Raw genomic sequence first — 17,732 nt, 5'->3', positions numbered from 1 at the left:
CACCATCTTGGGTGGGAGGTTTAGGAAAGGAAAAATCTCTCAGAGTCATTTTCCTTTCATAACCGAGGTTGCCTTGCTGCAAAGTGCACCTATAAGCATATTTACCTTCTGTGAGATTGTCTGTTGCTGTGTGATAGTACATAATCAATGAATCACTAACATTTCTCCCTTTTTTCCTACCTAGCGCAATGTAAACGGTTGGATGGGGGCTTAGTTAAACTGAAGGAAGCTAGTATACAGCTGGTTGAGCTGAACAAGAAACTTGCCGAGCAAAAGATTGTGCTAGCAGAAAAATCAGCTGCTTGTGAGGCTTTGTTACAAGAGATTTCAGCAAACACAGAAGTAGGTAGGTAGTTTACAACTACTGAAGTGTCCCACAGGCTAAGCAAGGCTCACATAGTCTGTGTTGGGTTGGGTTGGGTTGGAAGACCCTCTAAGAGCTCCAGCTGCTTCTAGAGGTAACCTTCTTGTTCTATCTGTGCTGATCTAATGTCATGCTGGAAGAGCAGGTCCCCTATCTTCCCCGGATTGCCATCTTTGCTATGTATTTGGCCTACAGGACTTCACACAACTCAATACTATGTTCGCCTGCCCTTGTCTTCCCTTTCCAAGGTGTAGGGCATAACATGGGAAAGAGGCATTAGCAAGAAAGGGACCTTTGGATTCAGAAAATTACTATTAGAGGAAAAACAGAGGGAAGCGTGGGAGGAAAAGATGATGTATGCTGTTGTGTGGAACACTAACAGTGTTCCTAACCTGGTGATGGAACTGTAAACATTGGCAAGCTAGCAACAAAAAGGTATTGAGTTGACGGTAATTTCTGATTTTCAGCCAAGAGCAAATCTATATTAGTATATGTTCTATGTACGAAGTTGAATAATCCATTTATGGTCCTGCCTTTACAATTCCTAGCTGAGGAGAAGAAAAAACTGGCTGAAGAAAAAGCTGTGGAGATAGAGGAACAGAATAAGATTATTGCTATGGAGAAGGCGGCTGCTGAGACAGCTTTGGCTGAAGTCATGCCTATTTTAGAAGCTGCCAAACTGGAGCTTCAGAAGCTTGACAAGTCTGATGTTACTGAGATCAGGTGACTCATTTAGATGTACAGTACTAGAAACTCTTGGAAATTCACTGAGACACCCTTGTTTGCAGGGTCTGAGCCTTAGCCTCACCTTTCTCACCTGCATGTGTATGGGTGAAGGTCAGGACATCGGTTGTCTGGGTGCAGAGGTGACAACAGAATCCCCTGATTCCTAGCCCAGGACTTCCCCTCAAGGCTGTTCTTCCAGTCCTTTGTTTGATGTCTTCCCCATATTTCTCTGCTCTGTGTCTGATGCACTAGAAACTGCTGTGGTTTTTGCCTGAGCAGTGGCTGTCCAAGCCCCTTCATTCCTCCTCTGTTTTTATTCTGTGTGAACAGGAACACATACCAGTTATTTTTCAGGGATACTTTGACAGCATGAAGATGTATTTCTCTGCTGAATTAACTTCTCCCTGTGTTTTTATAATACATCTTGTATTTGAGGATAGATATAAAAGCACATCCAGTCCTTGGCTCTCCCCGAAATAGCAACGGCTCTCCCTTCCCTGCCACACTTGTTTAGTTTCCTTTCTCTCATAGATCTATGGATTCTTCTGTACTGCTTCTCCCAGTGGACAGCTGCTTCACTGCCCTAGGGAAGAATATCATGGCTCAGGATTTTAGGCCTTCCACTGTTGAAATCCTTTAGTATTTCATTGATCAAATTGTCTGAATACAAGAATCGGTTTTCAGCTTTTGACTAGTTAATAATTTCTTGTCTGGCATGGGTTATCTTTTTCGCTTTGTGTAGGATGTCTTATGTACTAGCTCTTGTTGTATTGCAGTGACTCTTAATGGGAAGTACCCGTGTCTGGCATGATGTGCTTTGTCTCCTCCTTTTTCTCCTCCACTGTCTCGTTCATCTGTTTTCCAGATCCTTTGCAAAACCCCCTAAGCAGGTGCAGGCTGTTTTGGAATGTGTTCTTATAATGAGAGGTTACAAAGAATTAAACTGGAAGACAGCCAAAGGAATGATGTCTGAGGCAAATTTCCTGCGATCCCTGATGGAGATAGATTTTGATGGAATTACTCAGAACCAAGTGAAATCTGTCCGAGGTAAATTGCTGATCTGTATACTTGGAATGAACGTAGGATCTTGTTAATGTGACTAGCCATGTCAGCGGCAATCCTTCCAGTGTTGTTTGGGAGGGTGGGATTCACTTTGTGCAAAGGGACAGCACTGTCCGCAATGCTGCAGATGTTGCACTGTTGGGATGACTGGATTTTTCAGAGTTCAAAGACCTTCTGCTATGTGTTACATCCAGTTTATACCTTAGCTAGGGTCTTACACACTCTGGTTTAGAGCAGGCAAGAAACAAACAGAATAGCTGAGCAGGCCTGCTGTCTGCTTTGAGCCACTTAGTAGAATTACGACCTCATCCATGTGGTGGCAATTAAAATGTGATATATACAGAGTGGAAAGAAGATAAGCTATATCTAAAGCTTATGGGCCAAACTTTGCACATGCTCACGAGGGCATAATCCAGAGTAGTTCCATTAAGAGCGGAATTTGGCTCTTTGAACAAAAGTGCATCTGACTGCTGCAGAGAAAAGAAACCATGATCCTCAGACATGCTGATCAACTCCTGAATGCACTCCCTTCATGGAAAAAGAACTTGAGAAATCACTAGCAATATTGTGCTTGTGTTGTTACAGCCCAGTAGCTTCATCTTAAGGTCAGAGTCTCTTTAATATTCTGATAAATGTTTCATATTGTCTGTCACAGCATTGCTCGATATTGCTGGTAGGGAAAGCTATTTCTCTGAGGATTTCTGTGCTGTAATTCAACTCACTTGCAATATTTTTGTGTTTGCCTATTTAGCTCTGTTAAAGAATCTCAATACTACCTTCAGTGAAATGGAACTTGTTAGCAGAGCAGGATTGGGAATGTTAAAGTTTGTTGAAGCAGTGATGAGCTACTGTGATGTAGTTAAAGAAGTCAAGCCAAAGAGAGAAAAGGTAAAGTGTGTGGATTCAAACTCAGAGGAGGATGAAGCATGATCCTGATGAGAAAAATGATACTTGACAATTTCATAGACTGCCCATTTCTCCTCTTTGAAGTGCTTAAAAAGAGGTGTTTAGGAGAGCTATTGCAGTAGGAGTGAGGCAGGTACTCAATTATAAATTGCTGTGTGTGTTGCGTTATGATGCTGGGATGTGGGTTCCCATCCATGCCAGTGCTTGAAGGAGGAGGGAGGAACATGTTCAGTTGGAATTTTGTAATCTAAAATGCTTAGAAAAACACAGTTTATAGCTGCCTACTGAAAACAGACTTCAAAACACATGGCATTTGGACAGAACAGAGCTCAGTAGTACACAACATCCATGTCTCTTAAGCACAGACCTTTCGATTAACTTTTTTTAGAATGACTGGAAAGTTAGCTGCATTACCAAAGGAAATCTAATGTCCAACAGATGATGCTAGGAAACTTTCTTCAGGAAAAGGTTATTATATACAGCTGACTACTGAGAAAGTATATTCACTACATGATGAGTCTGACTATTTTTGAGGCCTTAATATTATTGTATTAAGCAGACAAACCTCCCCTTTTGTCACAGGATGACAGTCCTGCTGACCTCCAATGTCAGCAGGACTGCTCGCATGCTTTAATATACCTTGTGGGTACAAAACTAGGAGATTTATCTGCTTTGGAACTGCAGTATCAGACCATGATGTATATGTTTGGGATGGGAAGAGGTGGGTGAGAAACAGTGCCAGTTATTTTGGCTTACACTGTTTATTACCAGGACACTTTGAAATATATGAAATAGCCAAAAGAAATCTGAGAACTTAAGACTTCTCTCTATAGCCCTTCCTTCCTCTGATACTCTTATGTTTCCTTCATAATGTAATGTAGGTGGCTAGGCTAGAACGGAACTATTACTTAAGTAAGCGGGAACTGGAAAAGATAAAGGCAGAGTTGGCTACCATTCAGGATGAGCTTAAAGCTTTGGGGAACAAATATCAAGAGGCAATAAAAGAAAAGCAACAGTTACAAGAAGAAGCAGAGATTATGCAGAGAAGATTAGATGCTGCTGACAAGCTCATTTTTGGCTTGAGATCTGAGAACAAGAGGTAAGTCTAGATTCAAAGAGGAACACTTTTGACATCAGAGGTCATGTGCCAGGGATAAAATCTACCAAACTGAGACATTTTTGGAAACATCACTTCCTGTGATGTTTGTCTCTGAGAAGAGCTAGTATCTGTTCTAAGCTAATATCCATTAGCTCTTGAAAAATAATAACAATTTTTAGTGCAGAAGAACAAAGTGAACTCAGATTAAAAGGAAGAGGGTTCAGATCAACTCAGTGTCTGTGGCCATCATAATAGTGAGAGAACAACTGATTGTAAATTTGGGGGTCTGTCTCAACCTACATCTAAAGTAGCAGCAGCTGGAAATTCTGCACATAAACCCCATCTCCCTGGTACAGACTGACCCAGGATTCCCTTATAATTCTATCAGGTGGACAAAGGAATTAGAGGACTATGAAATACGAAAGGTGAAGTTGCTTGGAGACTGTCTACTCTGTGCTGCCTTTCTGAGCTATGAAGGAGCCTTCAACTGGGAGTTTCGTAATGAAATGATCTATCAAGTGTGGCAAGAAGATATCCTCTCACGAGAGATTCCTCTCAGTCAACCATTTAGGTTAGAAAGCCTCCTGACTAATGAGGTGGAGGTTAGCAGGTATGTCCAGTCAAGAAACCCAGTGACTACTGAAAGTGAAATCGTGAAGTGGGAGTCTAGACCTGAATCCGTAGCATAGAATTGGCATTGTGGGTGGAGGTGCACAGCCATACCAGAGAGAGCCCATTCTACTTTCATGCCTCAAAGATGGCAAGGAGACAAATTATTTTTCTTCTGGTTAACAGAGGCTATTTGTTATAACAAACTGTTGTACTTTACACTCCAGGGACATTCACTGAACTTAGACACATATAATAGTTTTTTAGGAAATTTTTTAAGGAGTTATCTATAGTATGTGTTCCCATAGCCCAACAGGAGTCTTTTCATTGACTTCAATAAATTTGGAATTAAACCCATGCCCAGATAGCCCATATTTCAACTACTGCAGCATTACTCACCAAATGCAACAGTCAGTGTTTTGAGTAGTGTAGTTACAAATGACTCAGCCAATGAATCAGTCTGAGTTTTGACACTGTTCTCACAATCACATACAGTATGTGTTTCCTTGTGTGTCTAGTAGTGTGCTCAATGAATTGCATAATTTTACTGACAAATGTGCTGCTCTCCCATCAAGTTTTCATCCCAGCCTGGTCTTTGATCCATTCTGTTCCCAGGTGGGTTTCCCAAGGATTGCCTCCAGATGAGCTCTCTGTCCAGAATGGCATCCTGACAACATATGCAAGCCGCTTCCCACTCTGTATTGACCCACAACAACAGGCATTACATTGGATTAAGAAGAAAGAAGAAAAAAATAACCTGAGGGTAAAGATAAATGATCATTTTACCTCTTTAGTGGTTGTTTGAAAAGCTGCATAAATTTCTGTCACCTTGAATGGGGAACCGATTATGTACTGACAAATGTGTTGACTACTATGTCTCTAAAATAGATCATGAATACCATTGTTCACATGACCTTCAATTCTTTGGGATGGATGGTTTGTTTGGGATCTTGGCTAGCCTTAGTACATGCAGAAATAGTATAACCAAAAGGCTGGTGTGGGTTGTGTTTTATCTCAGCTCCAGGATGGAGTTTTCATGTAGGACAATTAACACAGTCAGAGGCACAGTTGGAACTTTGAAGAATAGTTCTCCAAATGGAAATTATTGTCAACTAATCAGAAAAAAAAAAAAAAGCACCTCTGCTGTTTTGTACCAGTGCAGTTTATATCATCTGTAAGAGGCAAGACAAAAAGCAACAAAGAACAAACTTCGTTAGTGCTGGCAACTATTGTAAAATAATAACATTCAGCAAATTGAATATCAGTTCTCTTTTCATATCTTCCCATTATTCTCTTGCAGATGGCTTCCTTCAATGACCCAGATTTCCTTAAACAACTAGAACTGGCCATAAAGTATGGAAACCCTTTCTTGTTGCATGGTGTTGATGAATACATTGATCCTGTGATAGACAATGTCTTAGAGAAGAATATCAAAGCTGCACAGGGGCGAACATTCATTGTCCTGGGTGACAAAGAGGTTGACTATGACAGTAATTTTAGATTGTACCTGAACACCAAATTATCGAACCCAAAGTATTCTCCCTCTGTGTTTGGCAAAGCTATGGTTATCAATTATACAGGTAAGCAAAAGTGTATATTTAGTAACAAAGTAGTGATTATGCTGTAGTGCAAGTTTAGGGCCTGGGTGGTTGCCTGAAATAGCAATGAAACTCTAAAAAAGTAATAGTCTCCCATATACTTAGCATCTGATTTAATAGAAAATCCTTCTCGCTTCTCTCTTCTAATCTGAAACTGAGCTAAATATCTCTTCTTGCATCTGTCAGGTTAGGATGCTTTGGTAGAACTAAGATGTAGAGTTATTAACCAAGTCACTCTGTTGCATCGCTGTAGTTTTATGAGATGATTGAGATGAAATAAGTTGTGTAAAAGCTCTCCTTGTGTTTAGAATAAAAACTGTGCTGTGTACATGTGTTGTATCTGTAGTTACACTAAAGGGCCTAGAGGATCAGTTGCTCAGCGTCATTATGGGTTTTGAAAGAAAGGAATTGGAAGAACAGAGAGAACATCTCATCCAGGAGACAAGTGACAACAAAAACTTGCTGAAAGATCTGGAAGACTCTCTCCTTCGGGAACTGACATCTTCCACAGGAAACATGTTGGACAACTTGGACTTGGTGCAAACCCTGGATGAGACAAAATCCAAAGCTACTGAGGTACCGGCTCTGGGCATTTTGGAAGGATATCTACTAATAGAACATTGTCTTTCCTTTTTCATTATGCTTCATCTTTCACCCTTGAAGCTAGGAATTAGTTTGAAAGGAAATGGAGAGTTTTCTCATGAGTATGTTGCATCTTTCAGTATTGGGCAGTATTTTATTGCGCCAGAGAACCAAATCATATCTTCAGGGAAGTCCTTATCAGGACCAAAGTAATGGTTGTTTACAGTTCTAAAGCAAAGAGCATATGATATATTTCTTTCAGCTCTGAAACAACCTTTGTCTTGTATTGTATCAGATCTGAAATGAAAAATTAAGATATTTGTTACTCAGAGAGGATGTAGAATCTCCATCCTTGGAGGTTTTCAGGCCGTAGCTGGGCAAAGCCACAGCTGACGTGATCTAGTGATGGTCATAGTCCAGCTTTGGGCAGAAAGTTGAACTAAAGATCCCCAGAGGGCCTTTCCCACGCTATTTCCATGATTTTGTGTAAATCTTTGCCTTTACTTTTCATAAATGTGAAGGGTGGGATTAATCTTATCTAACTTTTGATTTTTACAATTCATACTACTTCTTTAGGGTTACCTGCCCAGATTCCCTATATAGTCAACACAGAGAGGCAGGCACTGAATAGCTCTGCTTATTGTGATATAATATACATACTATAGATCAGCGCAGTAATTACATGTGTATAAAATCAATGTATGGCTAGGTGATTGAAAAACTGAATCTGGCTGAGACAACAGCGGTGGATATTGATCGTCTTCGAGATGGCTACAGACCAGCTGCCAGGAGGGGGGCCATTTTATTCTCCGTTTTGTCTGAAATGGCACTTGTCAACATCATGTATCAGTACTCACTGGTCTCCTTCTTAGAGGTTTTTGGACTCTCTCTTCGGAAATCCATGCCCAGTCCTATTCTTCTTAAGAGATTAAAAAACATCATGGATACCCTGACTTTCAACACCTATAACTATGGCTGCACAGGTCAGTGTGATTTAGTGATGGGCTGATACTGTGTCGTGCAAATGCTTCTTAAAAGCCATGCCCTCAGTTGGTTTACGTTAATGAGGCAAGTTACCGAACAGTGAATTCACTAATGTTCAGTTCTTGGCATTGGTCCCAGTTTACACTTTACTGCCTGCTATTTCTGTTTGAAGAAACTATGCATATTATCAATGTAACTTTTAAAGAAATGCTTTTCTTAATACAGTTACGAATGGTAAATCGCAGTTATGGATCTCACATCCCTGGATGTAGCTCACAGGTGCTGTTTTGACTCTGTAAGCCTGATCCAAAGCCCCATCTTTGATCACCCTGATCTTTGTGGGGTGACCAGATGCAGGATGTGGATTTAAAGATTGCTCCAGTTCCACAAGTTTTAGCAGCTGATTTTTGAAAATGTTGTCCTTTTAATGTAGGCTTGTTTGAGAAGCACAAGTTACTATTCTCCTTTAATATGACTGTCAGGATAGAACAAGCGGATGGCAGAGTTCCACAAGAAGAACTTGAGTTCTTTTTGAAAGGTAAAGTGTATATTTTTGTATAACTATATAGCTATATGTAGCAATAGCTAAAAGATCTTTCAAAGATAGATTTTTGACTAGATACAAGTTGCTGTAAGAGCTAGTACCTAGAGAAACCACTGAAGACAGCTGAACTATGTTGGTTTACACAAATTGTGGATTCTGCTATTTCTATTTTTTTCACTTTGTTAAACAGTGAAGAGGCTAATCTTTCTCTGCAGATGTTGACGAATCTCACATCAGCTAATTGTTAGGATGTTACCTGAGAAAATAATCTTTAGTTATTTTCTGACTATGTATAAATAATTTTAGAAATGGTTGCAAAGAGACAACTCTGGCTTTTGCAAGCAGTTGTAAAACGCCATCTTTTCTTCATCAGACCAGTTTAGTCTTACAGTGCTTCCAGAAACAAATTTCCAATTGGTTTTTCTGTGCAGTGGGACTGTATGTGTGGTCATGTATTGGAGAATTTATGACATGGACATTCACTCTGGTTTCTGAATGTGACTAGGCAATATTTCCCTGGAGAAGAGTGCACGAAAGAAACCGTATGCTTGGCTTCCAGATCAAGGCTGGGAAGACCTAATTCGCTTGTCTGAACTATTTCCTGAGAAATTTGAATCTCTTCCAGATGATGTGGAAAAAAATCCAGATGTATGGAAAAATGTACGTGCTTTTCTGCAATCCTGTTCTCCCTCCTTGTTTTTCTTCTGGTATTAAATGTTCAAGTATGATGCAATGTGCCATAGCACTCAGCAGGAGGCATGTCACCACTGGCTTTTTCTGTCAAGGCCTTGCTTTTCTTCTTGACCTCCATTAGTGATGGGCTTATTTCCAGAAGAATTAAGGCTCTTATTATTTAAAAAACAAACAAACAAAAATTGTCCCTGGTATACTGTAGATTTTTTATTTTCCAGTCAAATGCCTTAGATGAGTTATTTGCCCTTGTTGAAGTCAGTGGAATTTTTGCTGTTGATTTCAACAGTCAACATTTCACTGTTACTTTTGTACTGCTAAATTGTACTTTGATCTTCTTGTGGCAGTGAGTTCTATAGGCTAGTTACAAACACAGACTCTCCTTATGTTCTACCTTTAGTTTCATTCCATGTCTTCTTGCTTTAGAAGAAGTCTTTCTGTAAGCAATCTGTTAATACTTTTTGCATGAGATGCTATTTTCTGTATCTTAAGAGAATTACTTGACATAAAATGGAAGTACAAATGTGTTTCTGGACTTGAATACTTTATACTGAAAAAGTTGAATTTTTTACATTCACTTAATCTTAACATTTCTTTGCAGCTGATTGACTTTCTTTGTTCTTCTTGTCTCTTGGCCCCTCGTTAATCAAATTGCTTTTGTCTGCTTTCCTAGTAATTTCATTGATAGAGCCATTTGATTCAATTGCATTGTCTCCCATCTTTTCTTGCCAGTGGTATGATACAGATGCTCTGGAGCAGATGCCATTCCCCATGCAGTACCAGAACAATCTCACGAACTTTCAGAAGCTCCTACTTTTACGGTGTTTCCGGGTGGACCGGCTATATCGGGCAGTAACAGACTATGTTACTCTGACAATGAATGAGAAGTAAGTCACCCTCTTCTTTCAAATCCGAATCACACTGTTCAGATATTTCACACAGAATTGGAGTTGTAATCAACTACGTAAATGATTTGTAATTTGCCTAAACAACAGAGCATGAGTTGTCTCGCTATCATTTCCATGGGCAGTCTGCAATGAGCTTTGATGTTTGTGTAAAAGTCATCTTTTACACAAGATGGCTGCTCTTGTGCAGATCAGCAGTTTCTTGTGCTTCTTTTCCTACCAGGTATGTGCAGCCCCCTGTGATCAGCTTTGAAGCTATCTTTGAGCAGAGCAGTCCTTACTCACCAGTTGTTTTTATCTTAAGTCCTGGCTCTGATCCTGTCAGTGACCTCATGAAACTGGCCGAGAGGACAGGCTTTGGAGGGGATAGACTCAAATTCCTAGCCATGGGACAAGGCCAAGAAAAGGTAACTTTGGTGGGAGGGCAGGGACGTGCTGTGTGCAGCAAGTTAGTCTCTGAATTGCAAATCATGCTCCTAATGTTGTGGGCCTGTTCAAATTTCCTTTCCAAAGGTCTGCTCCATTTTAAAGGGAGTTACTTTGTGATTCAGACATAGCGCACAATTTGCCAGCCTGGGAATAATGCTTTCCCGTAATGTGAAAGGGGGCATTTGGCTGATTGGCTGATTTTATGGTTTGGATAAGGGTAGATTCAGAATGATGTTGTCATCTGTTAAAAAATAGTTGAGCTGAAAAGGTGTTACTCTGCAGCCTTTAAAAGGTTAATCAGTGACCCTGTGTCTCTGCATATGGACATGAGTTGATTGGAAGTCACAGTGTTTGTTACCAAAAAGATACCCTGCTGCTTTTTCTGTCTTTCCTGTAGCTTTCCTTTTTGTTATGGACACTAAGGCAGGGATGTCCAAAGCTTAGCAGCTGGCTGAATTTGCTGTTATTTCAGTCAGTGGGAGAACTCCTATCAGATTCATTTAGACCACCACTTCCTAGACTCTGATCTTCGCCCTCTTCTGGGCCATGCACACTCCTGTAGTGTTTTGAAATACTTCAATGCTCTAATTTCAAAAGGAACTAATGAAATAAAAAAAGCATCTCAGAGCAACTTCTTGTGGTATTGGAAAAGGTGTGTTCTCAGCAAGGAGCATTCTGCTAAGTCTACTAAAACTAGCTAAAAGGCTGAGTGTGCTTGCTAGCAGGAAGAAATCCACTGCACTAACCCATCTGAGTCAGTTTGCTTACAGGATGAAGGGAGAGTTACTCACAGACAGTTCTTTCCCTCTTTTAAGATTGCTTTGCAGATGCTGGAGAATGTAGTGGTTCGTGGAGAGTGGCTAATGTTGCAGAACTGTCACCTTTTGGTGAGGTGGCTTACCAATCTGGAAAAGGCCCTGGAGAAAATTACAAAGCCTCACCCAGACTTTCGCCTCTGGCTGACTACTGACCCGACCAAGGGCTTCCCAGTTGGAATACTGCAGAAGTCGTTAAAGGTACTGTGCGGTGGGGAAACCCCAGTCAGGAGGGCACGTCCTGCCAGTCTTATTCAGCGAAACAGACTGGCTTTGGGAGGAGCATGACCTGAATGCAGCATGTTGACTTGGGCTGTATGTACCAGCTTTTTGCCTTTATAAGTCAAATCCTTTTTTTCATCATCCTGTTTATCTTATGGTGATTTTTCCTGTGGGTGAAAGCTGTTCAGCGGGTTTTTTTTCTGAAGCAGTTATTTCAGAGTAGAGGTTTGTGAGTAAACCTAGAAATGTGACAAATGCTCTTTAGATTCAAACGCTGCCACGAGTGAGGAATATCCGGAGAGACAGAAATAGTCCTGTCAGTCCTGATGCTGAAGTGCAGAACTGAGGTCTGCGTCTAGCCTGGCAATAGTGCCAGTGGAGCAGACGTCGTAATAGGATAATGGTTTCCAGCTGCTACTTCAGGCTGCAGCATTTATCACAGGCAGGCTGAGCTGATTATTTTGAAGGCACAAGCCATGATGCTGTCCTAATGTTCTTTTCTATGGCTGCTTTACTTCTGTTGTGGTGAACCAGTCCTGTAAACATAATTATTTTATTTCACAGATTTGAAAGCAGTGACATGACAGATCCACCCAATATGTGCTCTAGTGTATCAATGACAGCTGTGGAGTATTCGCCTCCAGCAGGGCTTAGTGCTGCAGTGGGGAGAAGTGAGCATGAACGTATCTTTAAGACTGCAAACATGCACTTTGTAGGTCTAGCCATGAGCAGTGAGAACAAAGGTTTTATAGCACTTAGAAGCAGCTGCCAGGAAGCTGGCTCTGCCTCAGTTTGATCATCGGTAAAGCCATATTAAAGACTGTTAAGCTGTCTTACTGTGGTGATATGTAGGACACACCAAAATGCGTAAACTACTGATATTTCAGTAAATTAGATCTTCAAGTATGATAAATATTAATGTCCTTCCAATAACATGACTGTTTCTAAAATAATATCAAGTTTCTCTTTACATATGTGTCTTTACCTTGATAAACTTAAAAGGTCTGTTTCATGTCTTTACTTAAGAAAAAATGCCATATTGATACGAATTTGGAAAGCTGCTCAAAATTTTCAAGCTTGCATTGTATAACTTAGAGAGCGTGATGTATTTACAGCTTATTTTCCTGAGGCTATCCAGTAATTGCTGGCTTCCCTAATTATTTCGATAGGTTGTGACAGAACCACCTAATGGTCTGAAACTGAATATGAGAGCCACCTACTTCAAAATTCCCCAGGAAGCCTTAGAGCAGTGCCCACATCCTGCCTTTAAATCCTTAGTCTACGTCTTGGCATTTTTCCATGCTGTGGTTCAGGAGAGAAGGAAGTTTGGGAAGGTTGGCTGGAACGTACCGTATGATTTTAATGAATCTGATTTCCAGGTAAGAAAATAATTACAACGGCTCTTATATTCTTGAATTGCTCAGATTCCTTTTGAAAACATATAATCTATCCAGCTTTAATCCTTTCTCACAATAAGATTTTGCTTCATTTTTTTTCTGCTGCTGTGGAGTCAGGCAGACTCCTGATCTTCTATAATGTCAATTTTGGCCACTAAAAATTAATCAGATTCCCAGTCCTTCATGTTTATGTTGCCTCTCTCATGGGTTTCTTTTCTTAAGAGGATTTATACTTAACTTTTAATTTTTTGAGAAAGAAATAATTGTTCATTTGCAAACAAGAACTACGTTAAATAAAACCTAGGGATATGTATAGCTGATTTAGGAATCTTCGTATCTCACGTGTTCCAACAACTTTATTAGGTCTGCATGGAAATTCTTAACACATACTTGGCAAAAGCTTTCCAACAAAATGATGATAAAATCCCCTGGAGCAGTCTCAAATATCTTATTGGTGAGGTGAGTGCCTACAATGTCACTAAGAAACACTTGATGGTAAAAGAATCCAGATAAAGGAAGCTTCCTTTCTGCATGGGCTGCATCATCAAGTAAAGCTGGCTGAGACTCTCTCCTGGGCAGTCTTGAAACTCCTGTGTAGCCCTGAGCAAGTCCCTTAATCTCATTGTCTCAATGAAATCGGGCCATCGTGTGTAACTGCACAACAGGGGAGTTACGGTGCTTAATTAATTTTGAGTGAGAGCGCCCTTGGGATCCTCTGATGAAAGGTACTGAACAGCACAACTTTACAGTGTTGTTAGTACAGCGGAGTATTACTGATGTGAGAGCTGTACGGACGGGTGTTTCTAAAGCTCTTGCAGTGCTCTATGTGGTATGTGCTGTGTAGTAGCTGGCCAGTTCAGCGTAGCTGCTGTGACATGAAATCCTGCAGAAAGCTGTTAGTGTGCAGCACTCAATCACAGCTGAGCGTGAGCTGGGACCTGAGGAAGGCACCGTTGCACATAGATCACCAAGGCTGGTTATTAGGAGTGCCCAGAGCAGCTGTCTCCAGGCTAAGTCCAAATACTTCCTGCTTGTGCCCCCTTGAGAGGGGCTAGAGAAGACGTACTTGGTGTCCCTCAAGGGAGACAGTGTTATACCATGCAGTCACTGCAACAGCGAAGAGTGTTTTGGACCTTTCAGTGATTTTTTTAAACTGTATTTGCTGCCCCAAAAGCCAGTGCTATAATACTGATGTAACTAATTTCTAGGTCATGTATGGTGGGCGCGCAATTGATAGCTTTGATCGTCGCATTCTGACTGTCTATATGGATGAGTACCTTGGTGATTTCATATTTGACACATTCCAAACGTTTCATTTTTATAAAAACGACAAGGTTGACTACAAAATTCCACAAGGGACTGTAAAAGATGACTTTGTTGGTAAGAAATGCTTTTCCTGCCACGTAAGTTAGCATTAAAAAACCAAAAAGTCTGCTTACAGTACACATTCTCTCCATATGTCCGTTGCTGGATATGAAAAGTTGAAAGGAACTTCAGGCATTGTGTGTGTAGGTATTACAAGTTGTAATCCACTGATGATACTGTTCTTGCTTTATATGAGCAACCCTTTGTAACGTGAGCTTACCAGCGAGCTGCTCATTTCTTTAAAAAAAAAAAAAAAAAATCCCCAGGTAAACAGCATGTTAATTTTTTTATTATTAAGTGACACGTTTCCATGGGGGGGGGTGAGGGTGCACATTTCATGCTTAAAAATGTTTAGTCAATCCTTGCAGTGTTTCAACACCAGCTATAGCATTTGATTTTTTTCAAGCAGAGCAAAAATCGCTCGTGGAATTCTCAGCAGTATTCTTTTTTGCCTGGTAGCTGTGGTTTGATATGTCGCATCTTTAGGAAGCGTGTTTTTGTATTGCAGAGGCGATAGAATCTCTGCCACTTGCTAATACTCCAGAGGTGTTTGGTCTTCACGCAAATGCTGAGATCGGGTATTATACACAGGCAGTTCGCGATATATGGTCTCATCTTCTTGAGCTGCAGCCTCAAACAGGTATGTTCTCCATTACTTCGAATTGGTTTTGTAAATAAGAAATAATGAGGTGGCGAGCTCCTTGCCATGGGGATTGCGATACCAGCCGTGCCGCAGCCCGCCTCACAGGCGCCTGGCTCCTGGCACGGATGCTGCAGCCCATCCCGCTGCCTGCACCCTGCGTGGGGAGGTGCGTGATCCTGGGGGGGGCACGGCGGGATTGTGACATGGCCTTGGGGAGCAGAGGCAGCGAAACAGCAGGGGACTGGGAGGTGAGCGGAGCAGCTTCGCCCTGCCAGCGTGGAAGCGGTTCAACACGTGCCCAGAGGCACAGCGTGAGGCACGCAGGGAGTCTGCTGGTGCAAATGTCAGTGCTGCAGAGGGTGGGAGACTTTGATGCCAAAAGGTGAGTCAGCTCTCAAAGTTCTCTTAGAGCATCAATAATAGCAGGGGTAACCTATGCAGATTTAGTCTCACTAAACCGTTTTTGTTTCAGGTGAAACTGGTACGGGAATTAGTCGAGACGAATACATTGCAAATGTTGCTAAGGATATAGAAAACAAAATACCGGAAGTATTCGATCTTGACCAGATACGGAAAGGTTTTGGACCAGACATATCCCCTACGACTGTGGTGCTGTTGCAGGAACTGGAACGGTTTAATAAGCTGATCATTCGAATGGCAAAGTCATTGGCTGAACTGCAACGCGTAAGTAAGAACACAGCTACTAGATGAAATCAGTCAGGCTTTACCGGCCCCAGGCTGGCACTCAGACTCTCACCGTCATTCCAGGCCTTGGCTGGGGAAGTCGGAATGAGCGCTGAACTGGATGATGTGGCTCGGGCTCTCTTTAACGGACAGATTCCTGGAATCTGGCGGCAGCTAGCCCCCGACACACTCAAAACACTTGGAAATTGGATTATTTTCTTTAGAGCTCGGTACAACCAGTACACCAGCTGGGTAAGCGAGTGCCTCCAGAAAGCTTTTTGTTTTGTTAATCTGCATGAGATGCTGTGCAAATTGGTGCAGAAGTCAGTGAACGCACACTGCTTTAGGTAAGTTACTTGAACTGATCCCAATCACCACCTAGAACAATAATGAATCATTGCACGACTATGGATGGATGACAGACTCGCCACTGGCTAGTCTTTAAGAGCGTTGGCCTCTGGGCTGAGTACCAGGTGTGGTGGGAGAACCAGATGCTGCAGATTGTCTTCTGTGATTGCAGGTTAACGAGCGCGAGCCAAAGGCGATGTGGCTCTCAGGCCTGCACGTTCCAGAAGCTTACCTGATGGCTCTTGTTCAAGCCACCTGCAGGAAAAACAAGTGGCCCCTGGATCACTCCACCCTCTACACAGAGGTAACCAAGTACAGGACTGCAGAAGACATCACTGAAGGGTCTACTCAAGGTAGGTGCTTTTATGATTATTTGGCAAAAATAATAAAGTAGTTAATTGATGAGAGAGAGAGAGAAATTGCCTGGCATACTGAGTAAATTACTTAGATTATACCGCTGCAGACAATACCCTTGGTTTTGCATTTCACAGTCCACGTGATTTCAAGCTGGGAAGTAGCTGGGTTCTGGTTTCTGCTTCCCTGCTGAGCCCCCGCATACACAAAGTACGAGCTTCTTTCTTCAGCTCTTTTCACCCACATGCATGTATTCGATCTTCCACCTCTCCCTTGCATTCTCTCTCTCTCTCTCTCTCTCTCTCTCCTTTTTTCTTCATGGCTAGAACGTTACCAGTCCTAGCAGGTTTATAAAGATCTATTTACACCACAAATAATATACTGAAATGTATTTAAACAAAAAGTAAATACAACTGCGTATGATTTATTGTGTAAATAGATCTTTATGAAATCTCTATGACTAGCAATGCGTAATCACTAAACATAACAAACACTGGATGAAGGGACAGCTAAGCAAAGCTTTTGAGTACTAGACCTGCTTGGGAACAGAGGAGGAAAAAATAATCTGATTGTTTTTTCTAAATCTAACTTTCAGTTAAAAATAAAAATCACCTCAGGGGCTTACCTAGACTATCCTTTTTTACTAACATTTCATCAAAATGCTTCGTATTTGTACCAGAACAACTCTATCCCAGCCCTTCACCTTTTGTAGAATGATCTAACGAGCGGTCCCACAGGAGTTGGTTAGTTACAAAGCTCTCTTACAACTTGGCTATTACCTGGGCAAGTAATTGCAAGATGGCACCCACTGTGGGGAAGAGAACTGCAAGCAAATGAGTATTTATTCCTAATAATGTTTATCGTATGTAGTACAACTGAGACAATTTTAATTAAAAAAAAAAAAAATTAAACACAGTAGGTCACAGTTGTATTATAAAAACCACCACCACAGATACATACACCTCTGTGTAGCTGCAGTTTGAAATGTAGCGAGTTCTGTCACGACCGTGCGTGCCAAGGACAGCGACTGCAGGAACAGTTGTCTTCAAGTGCTCAATTTACACAAGGTGTTGCATTTTCTGCCCGTACAGGCTGCTTTGTTTCCGGTCTGTTTCTGGAAGGAGCGGACTGGGACGCAGAGCACAGCTGCCTCACCAGAAGCAAGCCCCGAGTCCTGGTGGTGGAGTTACCCATTCTGAAGATAATCCCCACGGAAGCGCACAGGCTCAAGCTCCAGGTACTGCTCCTCTGGGGACACAACGGCCGATTGGCGTAACAGCTTCCTGCTGTCTTCACATCTCAATAGCTGGTAGTCCCTTCCCTCTTAGCACAAGCAGCAGTATTTTATCACTACCACTAGTAAAGTATGCAGTTTAACACTTTGCCTTACGTTAGCCATCATCACA

The 17,732-nt window shown here is 41.6% G+C and overlaps 1 protein-coding gene across 1 annotated transcript in view; it reads left to right on the top strand.

Moving 5' to 3' along the window:
• Positions 1-17,732, top strand: part of DNAH10 (dynein axonemal heavy chain 10) — a 58,920-nt gene that overhangs the window by 39,336 nt on the left and 1,852 nt on the right. Inside the window, 23 exon segments of the mRNA XM_050906417.1 lie at positions 185-346; positions 913-1,087; positions 1,956-2,137; positions 2,904-3,040; positions 3,940-4,157; positions 4,546-4,767; positions 5,382-5,529; positions 6,067-6,346; positions 6,711-6,940; positions 7,656-7,929; positions 8,364-8,468; positions 8,980-9,134; positions 9,897-10,051; positions 10,293-10,476; positions 11,314-11,514; positions 12,705-12,914; positions 13,296-13,391; positions 14,141-14,312; positions 14,806-14,937; positions 15,413-15,624; positions 15,709-15,876; positions 16,145-16,325; positions 17,418-17,563. Coding sequence (XP_050762374.1) covers positions 185-346; positions 913-1,087; positions 1,956-2,137; positions 2,904-3,040; positions 3,940-4,157; positions 4,546-4,767; positions 5,382-5,529; positions 6,067-6,346; positions 6,711-6,940; positions 7,656-7,929; positions 8,364-8,468; positions 8,980-9,134; positions 9,897-10,051; positions 10,293-10,476; positions 11,314-11,514; positions 12,705-12,914; positions 13,296-13,391; positions 14,141-14,312; positions 14,806-14,937; positions 15,413-15,624; positions 15,709-15,876; positions 16,145-16,325; positions 17,418-17,563 — 4,145 coding nt within the window.

This window comes from Gymnogyps californianus, chromosome 16 (genome assembly GCF_018139145.2).
Source record: "Gymnogyps californianus isolate 813 chromosome 16, ASM1813914v2, whole genome shotgun sequence".
Lineage (NCBI taxonomy): Eukaryota > Metazoa > Chordata > Aves > Accipitriformes > Cathartidae > Gymnogyps > Gymnogyps californianus.
The sequence above is the reverse complement of the archived record's forward strand: the minus strand, read 5'-3'. Positions and strand labels throughout refer to the sequence as shown.